The sequence below is a fragment of the Atta colombica genome, unplaced genomic scaffold (assembly GCF_001594045.1).
Source record: "Atta colombica isolate Treedump-2 unplaced genomic scaffold, Acol1.0 scaffold9, whole genome shotgun sequence".
NCBI classification, from domain to species: domain Eukaryota; kingdom Metazoa; phylum Arthropoda; class Insecta; order Hymenoptera; family Formicidae; genus Atta; species Atta colombica.
In genome coordinates this window covers 1,297,188-1,311,731 of record NW_017259583.1, presented here as the reverse complement: position 1 = coordinate 1,311,731, position 14,544 = coordinate 1,297,188, and the positions used below count along the sequence as shown (strand labels likewise).

At 33.9% G+C, this 14,544-nt stretch overlaps 1 protein-coding gene across 1 annotated transcript; it reads left to right on the top strand.

The window, feature by feature from the left end:
* Window positions 1-3,237: 3,237 nt before the first annotated feature.
* LOC108693322 lies at window positions 3,238-9,800 on the top strand. The gene is made up of 3 exons (XM_018202208.1): window positions 3,238-3,310; window positions 6,987-7,048; window positions 7,262-9,800. The coding sequence occupies exons 1-3, from the start codon at window positions 3,296-3,298 to the stop codon at window positions 8,769-8,771; spliced, it is 1,587 nt and encodes a 528-aa protein (XP_018057697.1). The 5' UTR covers window positions 3,238-3,295; the 3' UTR covers window positions 8,772-9,800.
* Window positions 9,801-14,544: the final 4,744 nt, after the last annotated feature.

Sequence of the window (14,544 nt, the reverse complement as noted above, 5' to 3'; positions counted from 1 at the left end):
ATATATATATATATATATATACACACACACAATATATCTTCCTATATTATAGACTTCCTAGATGAGGCTAAATATTAGCCATGTCGCATGCATGAGTGAGTATGCGAAATGCACGACGTCGCGAATCGCCGGAAGAGGAGAACTCTTCTTCCTCCATCATTATGATCAGAGAAATGGTCGCAATTAACGCGATTATATCTCTATGTTTTATCGCCTGGAAAATCTTAATGTAAGATAACCGTTAATGCGACCTCATTGGGCTACGGTTGGATGGCGATAATATCGCCCTTTCGTTACAACCTATGTAACTTTCCTTTTGACATAATGCGATTGCGACTCGTTGACATCAGAGAGATGTGATACACGAGCGCAATTATGAAGTCACTTCACGATTATCTATGTACCCTGAAGAATTGCAACAATCGGCCGCTGGTCAGGAAAGCCTGAAAGTCTTGATCTAGCCCAAGTTTGTGTGTAATCGACAATCCAATACAACTGTTGTATATGTATATAATATCTGCACGAATAACGCGAAACGTTCGTACGTAATGCGATGCGGACGATCGAGTTGTGCAACGTGCCAGCAGAATCGCCCGCAGGAAAACTGTTAATGGATTTTGAATGAGGCAAAGTACCTAAGCTGTACTTCCTGGTGGCAGAATATTTTTTTTTTATTTTTATTATAATACAGAATACGACATGGACTTTTCTTCGTTGCCACGTAAGAAAGGACGCGTGGATTTTAGTATTGATAAATTATATCTTGAGTCTAGTACTAATAAATTATACTCGATGACGATGTGTCAATGCCCGCGTAATAATATTTTATATGTTTTTATATACATACAGAATGAGCGGAAACTTTGCGAGTAGCGAAGAGGTGAAATCTTTGACGTGATCTCAAGGAACGTCGACCTCTTTGTCGGCGAAAATCACTTCGCGAAGATGGTCTCAAAGTAAATCTCAATTAATATAAGTCGGCTGCTACTTCATCCGTAATGAATGCAACCTTAAATTATCCTCACTATCGTGCAAATGGCTTGCAATGATTACTACTGTGTATAAATGCGGAAAGAAAGCGGACGTACCGTGATGCCGGCTTTGTAAATTTTCCTTGCAATAATATACCGCAAAAATGTACGGAAAGAGAAAGAAAAATGCTAAATGACAAATCGAAAATTTGTTATTTAATAAATGCCAATTAAATCAAAAGCTTTTTGTATAGCTGGCGCATTTTTTCTTTTTCTTCAATTCCTTGGAGTTTCGGAGAGAATTGATGTATCGGGAATTCATGCTGTCGTATTTGACGAAGAATTACCGTTCAATATTTATGTTCGCTTATCATCGGCTCTATGTATTTTAATGGGCTTTAAACAAATTGGACAACACACTTGAAACTCGTCCCAATCGTACAGTCTGCCGCGTATTCTCGAGACACAGTGAAAGTAACCGAATTTATCTTCTTGAAGACAAAAAAAATCGAAAAGACAGCTGCTACTGACATCGTATCGGAAGAAAGTCAAAGTAATCCCGTCGTGCGGCCCGGGTAATGACTCTCACAGTTTCTCGCTTCATCGCGTCTCTCCTGCATGACGAAAAAAAAAAAAATAAAAAAATCGAAGATACTCCTTGCGTGCGGATGTTCCAAATTAAAATTAGCCTCACAAGACAATTGTGTGTGTAAGAAGAAATGAATATTTCTATCAGTTTGACAGTTTTCTAATTTAATTTAATTTATTTGACTATTAATTGACTTTCTCACAATTAGAAGAATTTCCTTTTGATTTGTTTTTTCATGTGCAATTATTATCTGTTTACACAATCGTTCATACAATATCATATCGTCGATTACAGAACACGTATACCGGATAATCGCGGTTTTGCTTCCTGATCGTCGACGCAACTGGCGCATCTCCTGCTCTGGAGAAACATGCCGTCAGTGAAAGGCAGTCATGTTGCATGCTTTTCGCAGGAGCGACAGTAACCCTGAGGAAGAAAGTCAGAGTGAGACTCCGCAGGTGGTAAACGCGAACGTGAGCGCGAACCTGGCACAGGCGAAATTGTTCTCACGTGAATTACGAAACCGCGCTTTTCCGTGTTGCTGCGTCGTGAGACGCGCCGCGCCGATATCAGATGAGAAAGGCATTTCTCCGTCTCCTCCTCATCACGAGATCTGGGAACGGAGATGGTCAGAATGGAGATGGTCGTTTTTTTATATATGATTTGCACTGTGAGACGTTGGCGTTAATTCTATTCGCACATGATTGAAGCAAGTATCGTTGATTACGTTGCTCAACAAGTTGTAGACTGTTCTCGAAGTTATGATTACACTTCATGGGATAATAGGTATTTATTTATTATTCCAAGAAATTGAAGATAAAAAGTTTCTTGAGAAAATTGTTTTAACACGCGTAGAAGTAATATTGCTTTCTTCGAGACAAACAATGTAACGAGAAAGTCCATTCTCCCTCGCGGTTGCGATCGCTTAAAAGACCCCGATAATAATTAACGAGAAAGTCATTACCGGTTATACGTTGCATGTCATCGGACACTGACCGGTTATATATGAGCACTTATGTCCGCCAGTGATGTTCGCTCTCATTATACTTGTTCAGACAAATTTAACCAATAATTATAGAAGGGAGATTTCGTTGGATTAATCAGCCTTACTAATAAATCTTCCAAAGAAGCGTTTCCGAGATTTTTAATAAGATTCAATGAATTTTAAAAAAAGATACCCTTTTTGTGGCTTTTTTTGGAATATAAAAATCTCTTTACTTCTTTTATATACATCAATTAAAAATTATATGATCAACATAAATACACGTGTTAGAACTTGTATAAAGTTTTTATATAAGTTTTTTTACAAAGAAATTCTTTGAAAAAAGTTTCTAACATGTACATATTTTATGTTGAGCACATAATTTTTAATTGATTGTATATAAAAGAAGTAAATAGATTTTTATATTCCCCAAAAATTCGCAAAAAAGGGTACCTCTTGTTAAAATTCATTGAATTGCATTACGTTTCGTTCTACTGCTTTGTCGCCCCGCATTCGCTATGAAACATGAATCCCCTCTCAACTGAAGATGTACATGCAGAGTTGGGACCCCCATATAGCACCGTAGCTCTCTTTGTACCCCTCCTCAAAATCTGTATGTCTAGAATATCTAGGCAGAAGATTCGCTATAAAAGCCACGTATGTCATGATGAATCCATCAGAAGAGTGACGAACCATAAAAAAAGACGGTGGTCGTTGCCATCCTTTTCACGGTGGGCCACCCTGGTCGAAAAAATGCGATTAATTCTGGTCAGTGTTTATCGCCGCTCATTGACTCGTGCTTTCATTCTTCGCATCTTAATCATGTGTCAGTGCGTCTGTGATATATGTGAGATATATTTTTCGGACGGAAAGTGACGGCATTATCGGTAATATCGTTCGCGATTATCACAAATCATTTCTAGATTTGCGGTTAATGACACCGTGTCGCGCGACGCGGTTATCTCTTTAACATCAACAACATCTTGGAATTGTAGTGCTTTTTTAGGATGCGTATCATAAATTATAATCTAAGATCTTTGATTAATAGCGAATGGCCACATTAATGCACTGATTACAGCTATCATACACAAATTGATGTAGAGATATGCGTTTATTATAAACATAGAAACCGGTTAAATCGTGAAATATTTAATACATTTTATTGTGCTGTTAGACAAAATATGTATCTTATAATTCAAAATTGCATTATATACTTACAATCAGTTTAATTAATGGTTATAATATACATCAGTGCGTTTAATCAAATTCATTATAAATCAAAAGATTTTATTAAATTCACATTTTTTTATGCTTATATCTGTATTATAATATTCTTCTAAAACAAGTTATTGAAATAAATTTATTTTTCTTAACATATACTTATGTATAAACGATGTATAATATTTCAAATAGCTTTTTCTTTGAATATTTTAACATTGGGATAATTAAGAGGAACATATACAATATATTAGAATTATTAAAAAACAAGCGATGTTTTTATTTACAAATAAAGTTACATCGTGAAGCTAATACTGTAAATGTAGGTGACTTAGAACAACATGTACTTTTGTTAAATTTAATTGTGATATCTATGAGTTACTAAAAAAATTTTTAATTTAAACTTTCTTTAGAAACTTTTTTTAGAGACTTATGGATAGATATCACGATTAAATTTAACAAAAGTATGTGCTGTTCAAGTTACTTACACTATTCCAAGTCCCTTACATTTGCGGTATCAGGTTACATTGTAGAAAATTGCAAAACTTTCTGCATTTCGTGAAAGAGATTTTACTGATAATGTCACATAGTAATTTATTTTTATCCGAAAGAGTACAGAAAGCATATTGGATACGACGATCTTAAAGCCGTCGAGACAGTAGCACGTTAGTGCGTTAAGTTAACGTAAATGATTACAAACGAGCCGGTAAATCACTGCTATTTTCCAATGGCAATTACTATAAGTGGACATTCTTGTCACTTTTCATTCCACGCGGAATGGAAAGTTGTGTAAATAGGAGTCGCACACTGGGACTATATGATCTATATACGATCTGCGTCGAATGTCGCGAAATTCAATAATCACCGATGCAACGTCGAGTAACCAAGTTAATGTCAGAGATATTCTATATATTCTGGAATGTCCTATTCTCATCTTTTTAATTTTATTTCTTTCGTTAGTTCGAAGTTCCTTCATATATTGCTTTATTACAATACCTTATGTGAAAAGATTCGGAAATATTTTATCTTGAACATTCATGCAAAGCAGTTTTATTCTTCTAATAATATAATGATAATAATAATGTTCTTTTAAAAAATGACGTTTTTATTTTCATCAATAAAATCATATCTTACTTAAAAAGTGAAACTAAAATTTGTAATATTTATTTTTGTTATTTAAAGATACATACAAAGTATTTAATTAGAGCAACGATATACAGATAATGTTTATCTGATTTCTCTCGTAGACAAGCGGAAACATAGCTATAGTTCGTACTGACAACATAAAGACGATAGAGATAAAATGTGTTAATCAGCATGTAATTTCACAAGCCAATGTCAACATAGAATAAGATAATATATAGGTATATAAAGTGATCATGTAAAGTCGGATTGAATTGAAAGTAAGCCAAGGTTATTATTAATATGTAGATAATCGAAAACAATTATTATTGTTATGTTAATCTGAGAAAAGGTAAATCTATGATGTTTGATCAGTATACAATAACACATAATTACTAAAATTTCTACTGAAATGCGTTACGTCAATATCCGGCACAAACGAAATAAAAAGTAGCAGGAGCTCGCAGTTTTTTCATTTCGACATTTCATGCCGCGATAGATTTTCCAATAAATACTTGGATACTGATTGAGTTCTTTCTAATAAAAAGTTATTTAAGTACTCAAATGTTTAGATCCAAAGATATTTGAGCATCTCAATATATCTGAATTATCACTGAATATCTAGTTATTCTATCCAACAGCTTTTATTTAAAATATTACTTCATATCGAATCAAATATCCATCAAGTATATTCAATTATTCCAGTAATCACGACTTTATGTAAGATATCCTATGATTTATTATTAGCGAGTCATCTTGCGAATTCTTTGACTTACATAGAGAACCGATCTTTTCCTAGCAAGGATGTCGAGAAGTCATCAGTCGCAAATTTTCTGATATTTAAGTGATATTTTCGTGATATTAATTCGTAAGTTAAGATTTTGTTCCAATTCGCATATTTTGCTTAATAATTTAATTTGAAAAAGAATTTTTTTATTTTATAATAATTGCATTTCCGAGTGTATTATAATAATTAAGTATGTTATAATAATTAAATTCCTCGTATTCAAACGTTTACAGTTTAAGAAGTATCGGTATCTTTAGTGAGGAAAAATTTATCAATTCCAAATGAGGACTGAGAAATTTATAGATGAAAGATAATACGCATAGTTAGACTATTTCGGATATCTAAGGATGCATAAATAGTCAAATGGTTTCGGAATAATTCTTGTAAAAGAAAGAAAAAGAGAAAGAGGGAGAAAGAAACAAGGGACACCTAAAATACCCGATATCATTGCCGCAGAAGATCGCGACAGGTACCGCCTAAGGGTAATACTTCGAGAAAAAAAAAAGAAGAATCTCGAAGCCCACTTTCCTTTAATTTAACCGTTGGTACAGGTTTTTCAATTCTGATGGCCCGTTCTGGAAATGCAAAGACAGGTGGGGAGGATAGGTAGTCGACCCAATTCGCGCTGGTGTTTACGTCGGTCACGCGTTCACACGGCGGACACTTTCATTTTTGAGAGACGCGCTCGTGAGCATGGACGAGCGCGTAGAAATCCGTCCACAGGATTTCTGTCACTCACTATGAAAGACTACAAAAATTGGCGAGAAATTGATGGCGATTGTGAGGATGAGATAATTATACCATCGAGACGAGCTTAAGAAAAATAAGACTAATTACCCAATGGCAAGATACCTTCGCACGATCGATCACAATTAGTGTATCTTTGCTCTTTTACAAATAGACGTTTATCGTTCATTTATCTCTGTATTAATTTTGCAAAAAAAAACTGCAATATATTCTTTATATAAAGTATTAATTTTTTTGTGAAAGTCTTTATTTTCTCCGATTTTTCATCTTTATATAAAGATTATCGTTATTAGCGTTTTTATTGTCATTATTAATGTTATTAAACGTTAATTGAATTACTTTTACAGTATATATGCAAGTACATATATATAGTGTATATAGTGTATATTAGTAATTCAAGATTGAATTACTTTAAAAAAAGCAAGATCCAGCTTTGATCGTAATAGATATTTTTCTAGTATTGATTGTGTTTCTTACATATGCGAAATGAAGATCTAAAATGAAGATTCTTAATGTTATTTACTTTTGCAGATATTTATTTATAAAACTGATAAAAAAAAATTCTTTCAGACAATATTATACGGCCTCTTTGTTATCTCCGCATTTGGAGACCCGATTAGAACAAAGAGAGAGTGAGTATATAAATTATTGAGTAAATAAATATATGAATGAAATATAAAAAATAAAAATGTACATTTAAAGTACATGTACTTTATACATTAATTATCTAAAAATATTTCTATTTATACATAAAGTCCTATAATATTAAATACAATTAGATGTGTTTAAGTTTTTATTATATTACGGTATATGACGCTATTCTAACAGAAGAAATCTTCACGTAGGCCTCCCGTGAGCTCACAGTATGGTGCACCACCGGCATCGTCCTACGGAGTACCGAACGTAGGACCATCAGATTCTTATGGTCCACCACCTTCAAATTCCTACGGTCCACCCTCTAATTCTTATGGTGCTCCTCCGCTACCATCGTCATCTTATGGCGCACCATCTGGACCTTCGTCATCCTATGGTGCATCACCATTGTCATCCTACGGGGCACCATCATCAGGCGATCACGGATCCTTCGGTAATGATCACGGTGGATCATATGATCTAGGCGGTGATCATGGTGGAGGATCCTTTGGCGGCGGTCACGGTGGAGGATCCTTTGGCGGCGGTCACGGTGGAGGATCTTTCGGCGGCGGTCACGATGGAGGATCCTTCGGCGGCGGTCACGGTGGAGGATCTTTCGGCAGTGGTCACGGATCTTTCGGTGACGATCACGGTTCCATTGGAGGATCATTCGATGACCATCATGGAGGCGGCGGCGGTTATGGCGGTGGTGGCGGCGGTTACGGCGGTGGTGGCGGTCACGGCGGTGGTGACGGCGGTTACGGCGGTGGTGGCGGTCATGGCGGAGGTGACGGTCACGGCGGTGGTGGCGGTCACGGCGGTGGTGACAGCGGTTATGGCGGAGGTGGAGGCAGCTTTGGATCGATTTCTGATTCTTATGGGCCGCCATCATTACCTTCTGATTCCTATGGACCTCCCTCGCATGATCACGGGCCGAAGGGCGTGTGGAAAAAAAAGTTGGTATGGAAGCCCGAATGGAAGCAGATTTGGAAAACAGAATCGAAGATGATCTGGAAGCAGGAATGGAAGAAGATACAAGTGCCGATTTGGAAGGAGATTCAAGTACCTGCTTGGAAGGAGATCAAAGTACCTGTCTGGAAAAAGATTCAGAAACCTATTTGGAAGGAGATTCAAGTACCGGCTTGGAAGGAGGTCCAAGTGCCAGCTTGGAAGAAGATATGGAAGCCTGTTTGGAAGGAAATCCAAGTTCCTGTGTGGAAAGAAGTCCAAGTGCCCGATTGGAAGAAAGTCTGGGTGCCAGAATGGATTAAAATTGGTATACCGGGAGAACACTCTGTGGGCAAAGATCATCATGGTTGGCAGTATACCAGCCATGGTCTCTGGAAGAAGAAACTAATATGGAAGCCGATTTGGAAGAAGATTTGGAGAACAGAAAAAAAACAAATTTGGGTAAGCGACAAAAAATTAGAATGGAAGGCCGAATGGAAACAAATTTGGAAGACGGAAAAGAAGCAAATCTGGGTGTCAGACAAGAAGCTAATTTGGCAGGAAGAATCGGTGCAAGTATGGGTACCTCAAAAGAAGCAGATTTGGGTCACGCAGAAGAAACAGGTGTGGAAAGATGAATGGAAAAGCAAATGGGTTCCGGTTTGGAAGGATGTGCAGGTACCGGCTTGGAAGAAGATCTGGAAGCCCGTTTGGGAGAAAGTTTGGGTTCCCATCGAGTCTCACCACGACGACGGTCATCACGGTTACAAGTAGATCGTCGTCGAGGGTCACGTTCGGCCGGTTCGATCTTTCTTCTGCGTATGCTCGTGACATCTGAAAATCGAAAGGTCAACTCGGAAAATTGTTAGAGAATCATGAAAGTCGGTCGAATTTTATAATGTCTTGTGATAATGGATTGCTCGCCGATAGCTATAGATATCTCTCGAGAGGAGAAAAGGGAAGGCCGATTAAACGTATCGCACGAAGAAGAGGAAAGCCTGCAACGAATAGTTAGAAAGCATCGCGACTATGAGATATGTACGAAAGTAGATGATGAAAATTTTCAATTGATCATTTTGGCGACAACGCGACTAAGTTATGTGATAACCAAAGTCATTCAGCTCGTCATAAGAGGAACCAAAATATCGATCAATGAGATATTACTATAACGGATGTGAAAATATCATTATCTACATTTTACTATACATCTCCTAAAAAAGATGTGTACTAATAACTGATCTTTAGCAAATAAATTTATAACCATAATGCATCTTTCTAGAGATTACACGACTTGTTAAATTAAACCTTAAAGCAAACCATTGCCAAGCAAACTATTGCCAAAAAAAATATCATGTTTGTCAATTATTTGTTGAAAAATAATGTTATAATCTATTAGAAAAAAAAACATCTATTTCTTAAAACTGTTTAATATATCTATGTATTTATATCAATAAAATGTAAATGATGGCTCAATAGAATTAAGAATTCGATTCATCTAAATATTAAAAGGCTACTTGGAATGCTGGATATTTATATCAACTGTAATTTTCTATTGTTTATAGATATAACAAACTGCTTTGAAAGTAATTTTAAATTTAATCTCTGACAATGAAAATTACACACACAGGCAAGAAAAGTCCTTCTTTGTTTATTTTTTTTAGTGCGAATAATCCATAGCCTTAGAATGGCTATATACGTATTATTATTTTATGTAATTAATCTTACTTTGTAAATATCGTTTGATTATTGGGATGCGTGCATGTTAATATTTTTTTATATGTTAATAAATATGATTTTATACTATATTACGAATTTCATTTTTTTTATATTTAGATAATTATTTTTGAGAAAAAAGAATCCATGTTACATTTAAATGCGTATATTTTGTACGTTTAGGAATGTAAACATTTATTTTTATTTAACATTACTTAAAACAAAATTCAAGTTTTTCTTTTAATGTAAAAAATGCTTTAACAAAAGTTTTGTAAAGTTTTATTTTAACCTTTCATAGTTACATCTCTTGAGAATTTTATACTGATTAATCTGATTATTCAGTGGGCAAAATGATCCCAACATTTTAATTGATTGCCATATTTACAGCTTTATTCTTTAAAATCACAAAAATTACTCAACATACTTTAAACATTGCAGAATATAGAAATGCAGTGCTTCTTAAATTTTTTATTTTTAACAATTTTTAATTTAAAAAAATAAGTGATAATATTTTTAAAAATCGTAAAAATTGAATCCAAGGAATAATATCCGACCTATAGGTGAAAAAAGAGATTTTGAACTTAGAATAAATGATAGTTTAAATTCCGTTTTAAAAAAAGACTTTAGAAATATAAACTCTCACACTTTTTTAAGGTCCCCTAATGACCCAAGTGACCATAAAATTACTAAGAGTCACTAGGAGTCTTAATATAATACTTAATCAAAAGTATGTATAATCCATCAAATAAAAAATTTTGACTTCAAGTAAGATTTATTTACAGTTATAAATAGCAAAATTATTTCTTTTTAAACAAAAATAAATGTAAATAATTAATATCATTTAGTGGTTTGTATTAAAATGTCTGAAGAAAAGATTTGTGTAAAAAGAGATATAAGAATTTTGAATCATGATTGTAATTTTTTAAATATCACTAATCGCAATAATCATGCGTTTAAAAGTGCCTGCTTATGTCTTCCGCAACATTTATTAAACTATTATCCGTGAATACGATCCAGGCTCGTCCATGAAGTCATTAATTCACATTAGCTTATAAGAAAGTACGATGGCTTTCATACGAAGATGCGCTATGTAATATGTAGAAGGGAATCGGAAGGATGATGAGGTGGAAGAGCGAGGGGAGACATGATGCTTTCTAAGGATAAGAGGAGAATCAAGTGAGCAAGCATGTCTCTCAGGGTCTTCAGGGTCGCGAGACGAGCTCATGACCTTTACTTTCTCTACAATCGTGCTACAACAACGTGTTGTGGGGGCGAGCTACGTGAGGCTGCAAAAAAAAGGAGGCTGCAATCTGAGTAGTAGGGAAGGTACCGACCGGAAATAATACACGGCTGGTAAATCTTCCAAGGCAGTTTAATGAGGACGTATAGAAACCCGAAAGGGATATTGAGAGACACCAAAAGTACTTTCGATTCAGACCCGAGAGCAATCGATCAATCGGCCACACTTTCATCTTTCGGTGGCTATGATTTTGCAGATTGCCCGAAATTATTGCGAAATTACAAGCGAAACGGAACTCTCTTAAATTTCTAATACTCAAGAGCTTTATATAATCTAATACTCAAGAGATTTATATAATATAATTATACGGAATAGCTATTTTAAATCAGCATTGTGAAAATAAAGAATCAGAGCCTTAAAAATTAAGGCTCATTCATAACTCAATAAAAAAATAAAGAAAAAGCAAATAATAGAAGAAAGTCATCGATATTGACACTTTGTTTTTATGACAATATTTCTTAAATAAAAGGTAAAAATAAAGATTTAAAAACATAAGTACAAACTAACAAGTGTCTTTTATCAGATAGCAGTATAAGCAGTTTTTATAATACTGTTTGCAATTTTGCAATAATTAATTTTTCGTAAGATAAATAAAAATGAGTATCTGACAAAATGGGTTTCAAAATTGACACAGTAGTAATGCTACATATTCTTATTTTTTTTCTTTTACAGAAATTATTTGTAAAGTACCTATAAGTGAATGTATTATATATAAGATTTTTTATATATAAGATTTTAGAATTTTTTTCACTTTGTTATAAAACATTTTTATTGAATTATATGCATATTTACTTATGCTGTTCTGTAAGATGCAAATATATAATGCAATAGTTTTTCAAGACTTTTTCTACATATGCACGATTGCCCAGTCAAAAATAATAATGGAATCGACATCAAATCGATGTTGATTCAAATCGACGTCGAAAGCATCAAATCGACATCGATTCGAAATCGATTCCATTATCATTTCTGACTGGGTGCCTTCAGCTCCAATAGAGTTATATTTGACACTATAAAGAAACATTATAAGGATTAAGTTAGTTTATGATCTGTTTTACAGATAGATGGCGATTTACGTCACACTCCAATTTTAAATTTAAAATTGTATTATAAAAAAATTAAGAGAAAAAATAATATGAATAAAACTAATTTAGGAAATTACAAGCATTTAAAACGACATAATATTATCAATAATATAGTCACTATTATTTAAACTACGCAATTTGCAAAAGAAAATCGTAAGAATTTTATTTTCGCATTCATAGAATTCGTTTTTTAGCTAATTTAGTTTTATTAGTATTAATAATCATGATCTATTTAGCTAATTAAAAAAATACAAACTCATAATTCGTACATTTGGCTTGATTCTAGATCAAATCAGCTAAAAACGAATTCTATGAATGCGAAAATAAAATTCTTACGATTTTCTTTGTGCAATAGTTTCTAAAAAATAAGGGGGTATCTCTTTAGGAGATTCCAGCGGTGATTTTCCTGTAATATAATATCCTTTTAATTTAACGTGATTTTTATTTTAATAACAATTTAATTTATTAATTGCAAAGATATAAAAATCAAATTTACAATAAATAATGAATTCCTTCGATATATCTCAATGAAAGCTTATATATAAACTGTTCAAAGAATTTACAGTTAAAAGCAAACGTGCTTAATGTAATGAAATTCTGCGCTTTTCGTCAAAATTTTGCCACTCATTCCGTGACAGTGCAGCGAAAGTGTAGCCATTCAATAAAAAGTAAAAGTAAGACATTATTGCGCCGAGACAATGTCGAAATCGGTTGCGAAGATGCGTACGAATTTCGCGGGTAATATTGCCTTCCTCATTATCACGACCTTAATTACAAATGGCATTTCTCTTTTTTACTCCTGTCAAGGGAGAAGACATTAAAAATCGCTTTCGAGCCTAGCTTTCGCCCGCAGCGGGTCAGAAAAAGCCTCGAGCGAGTTCTCACAGAGGCTCGGTTGTATTAGCATATAATAACGCGAGTTAAACTTGAGGAAAAGCTCCGATTAACGGATTCATAAGATTGTAAGATCTGAAGAGTGAAAGTACTCGATCAAGTACTTGGGAGCAGGTATATATCACGCGCGATTATCAAGCAAGTTTACAATGTATATTAAGCGCCAAAGCAAATAAAAACTTTGATTTTTCCACATTTCTTCGGAGAATACAACCATTTTTTGTAATTTATTATATTTGAATCAAAGCCTAAACATGGCTAAAAATATTGTCCGATCGGTTGGATAATGAGCTATATAAAATCCGTCTCATTAAAATCTCCGATTATCACCGAAAAATCTCTAGCATGTCTGGCCTCTTCAGTCACGCCAATCACGCTATATAACAAACCATAAATTAACAGCAACGATAGAAACGAAGTTGAATTGTAAATTAATTGATGAATGTAGATGCGACGATCCTTTGCAATTAAAATTTCTCGCAGTTCATAAAATAGTGACAATCTGCCAGAACTGTCATGTAGTTACCAATCGCGTCTCGCGCGAGAACTCCAGAAGATTTATGCTTTAATGAGTCCATAAATTTGATTATATCAAAACACCATATATTAATTAACCATGAATAGTAAACCGAATAAATTTAACTAAAATTTAGAATAAAATTAAATCTTAAATCAAGAATAAAATCAAAATTTGATTTAGTCAAGTATATTCCGAAACACCTTAATTGATACAATATAATAAAAGCATTGGCCGATTCACGCTTTAAGATTTATCTTGCGAACAAGTCTTAATTTCCCGACCTTGACTTTACTTTAATTCTACCAATAATGCACCGTGACCAGAGCGAGCCTTGTCCGTGAAATATGACATAAATCAAACACTTTCGCATAACGGGTAATCGCGAATCGTTTCCGACACAAGACCATGTCTGATCGCACTTAGAAAGTGAAATTCGTTCAGATCTGTGATCAGCGAAGCGTTATCTGGGTGAAATTATACGCCCAATGATCAATGTCGTAAGCCATCATTATCTGTGTGCCTCTCTTTCATTCGTAATATTATTTCTGTTACTTTAATTCGAAATAAATATTTATTATGAACAATTTTTTTATGAATAGTTTTTTATGAACAATTTTAAGAGTTTTAAATTAACTGCGGATGAAAGTATATTATATAAGATATACAATAAAAATTTCTTTGAAGATATTTAAATTATCAGAAAGTTATTGTGCTATACTTATATAATGATGATTCGATCATAAAATGAAATAAAATATTCTTCTTTTAAAGAATATTTTGATATTTTGTTTCTCGTAAAATTGTTCTTCCGTTATTAAGAACATTTTTTGGTGTTACTTTTATTGAAATATTACCTCTTTAATTGCTTTTTATTGCTTTTTATTTTATTTATTAAAATAGTACAAAGAATCCTCATGTGTTGTTTTTTAAAACTATCATCATACTGCCATCTAGTAATTTTGTTGCAAAGTCAGCTGATTTGTCCAAGTGCATGTTTGAAACTGCCTTTCTCTTTTAGGAAAATCTAATTTTCAA

Excerpts from the sequence above, each read along its gene's own strand:
- LOC108693322 (XM_018202208.1), top strand. Across the intron at positions 7,049-7,261 it reads CCGATTAGAACAAAGAGAGA|GCCTCCCGTGAGCTCACAGT; the intron begins GTGAGTATATAA and ends ATCTTCACGTAG.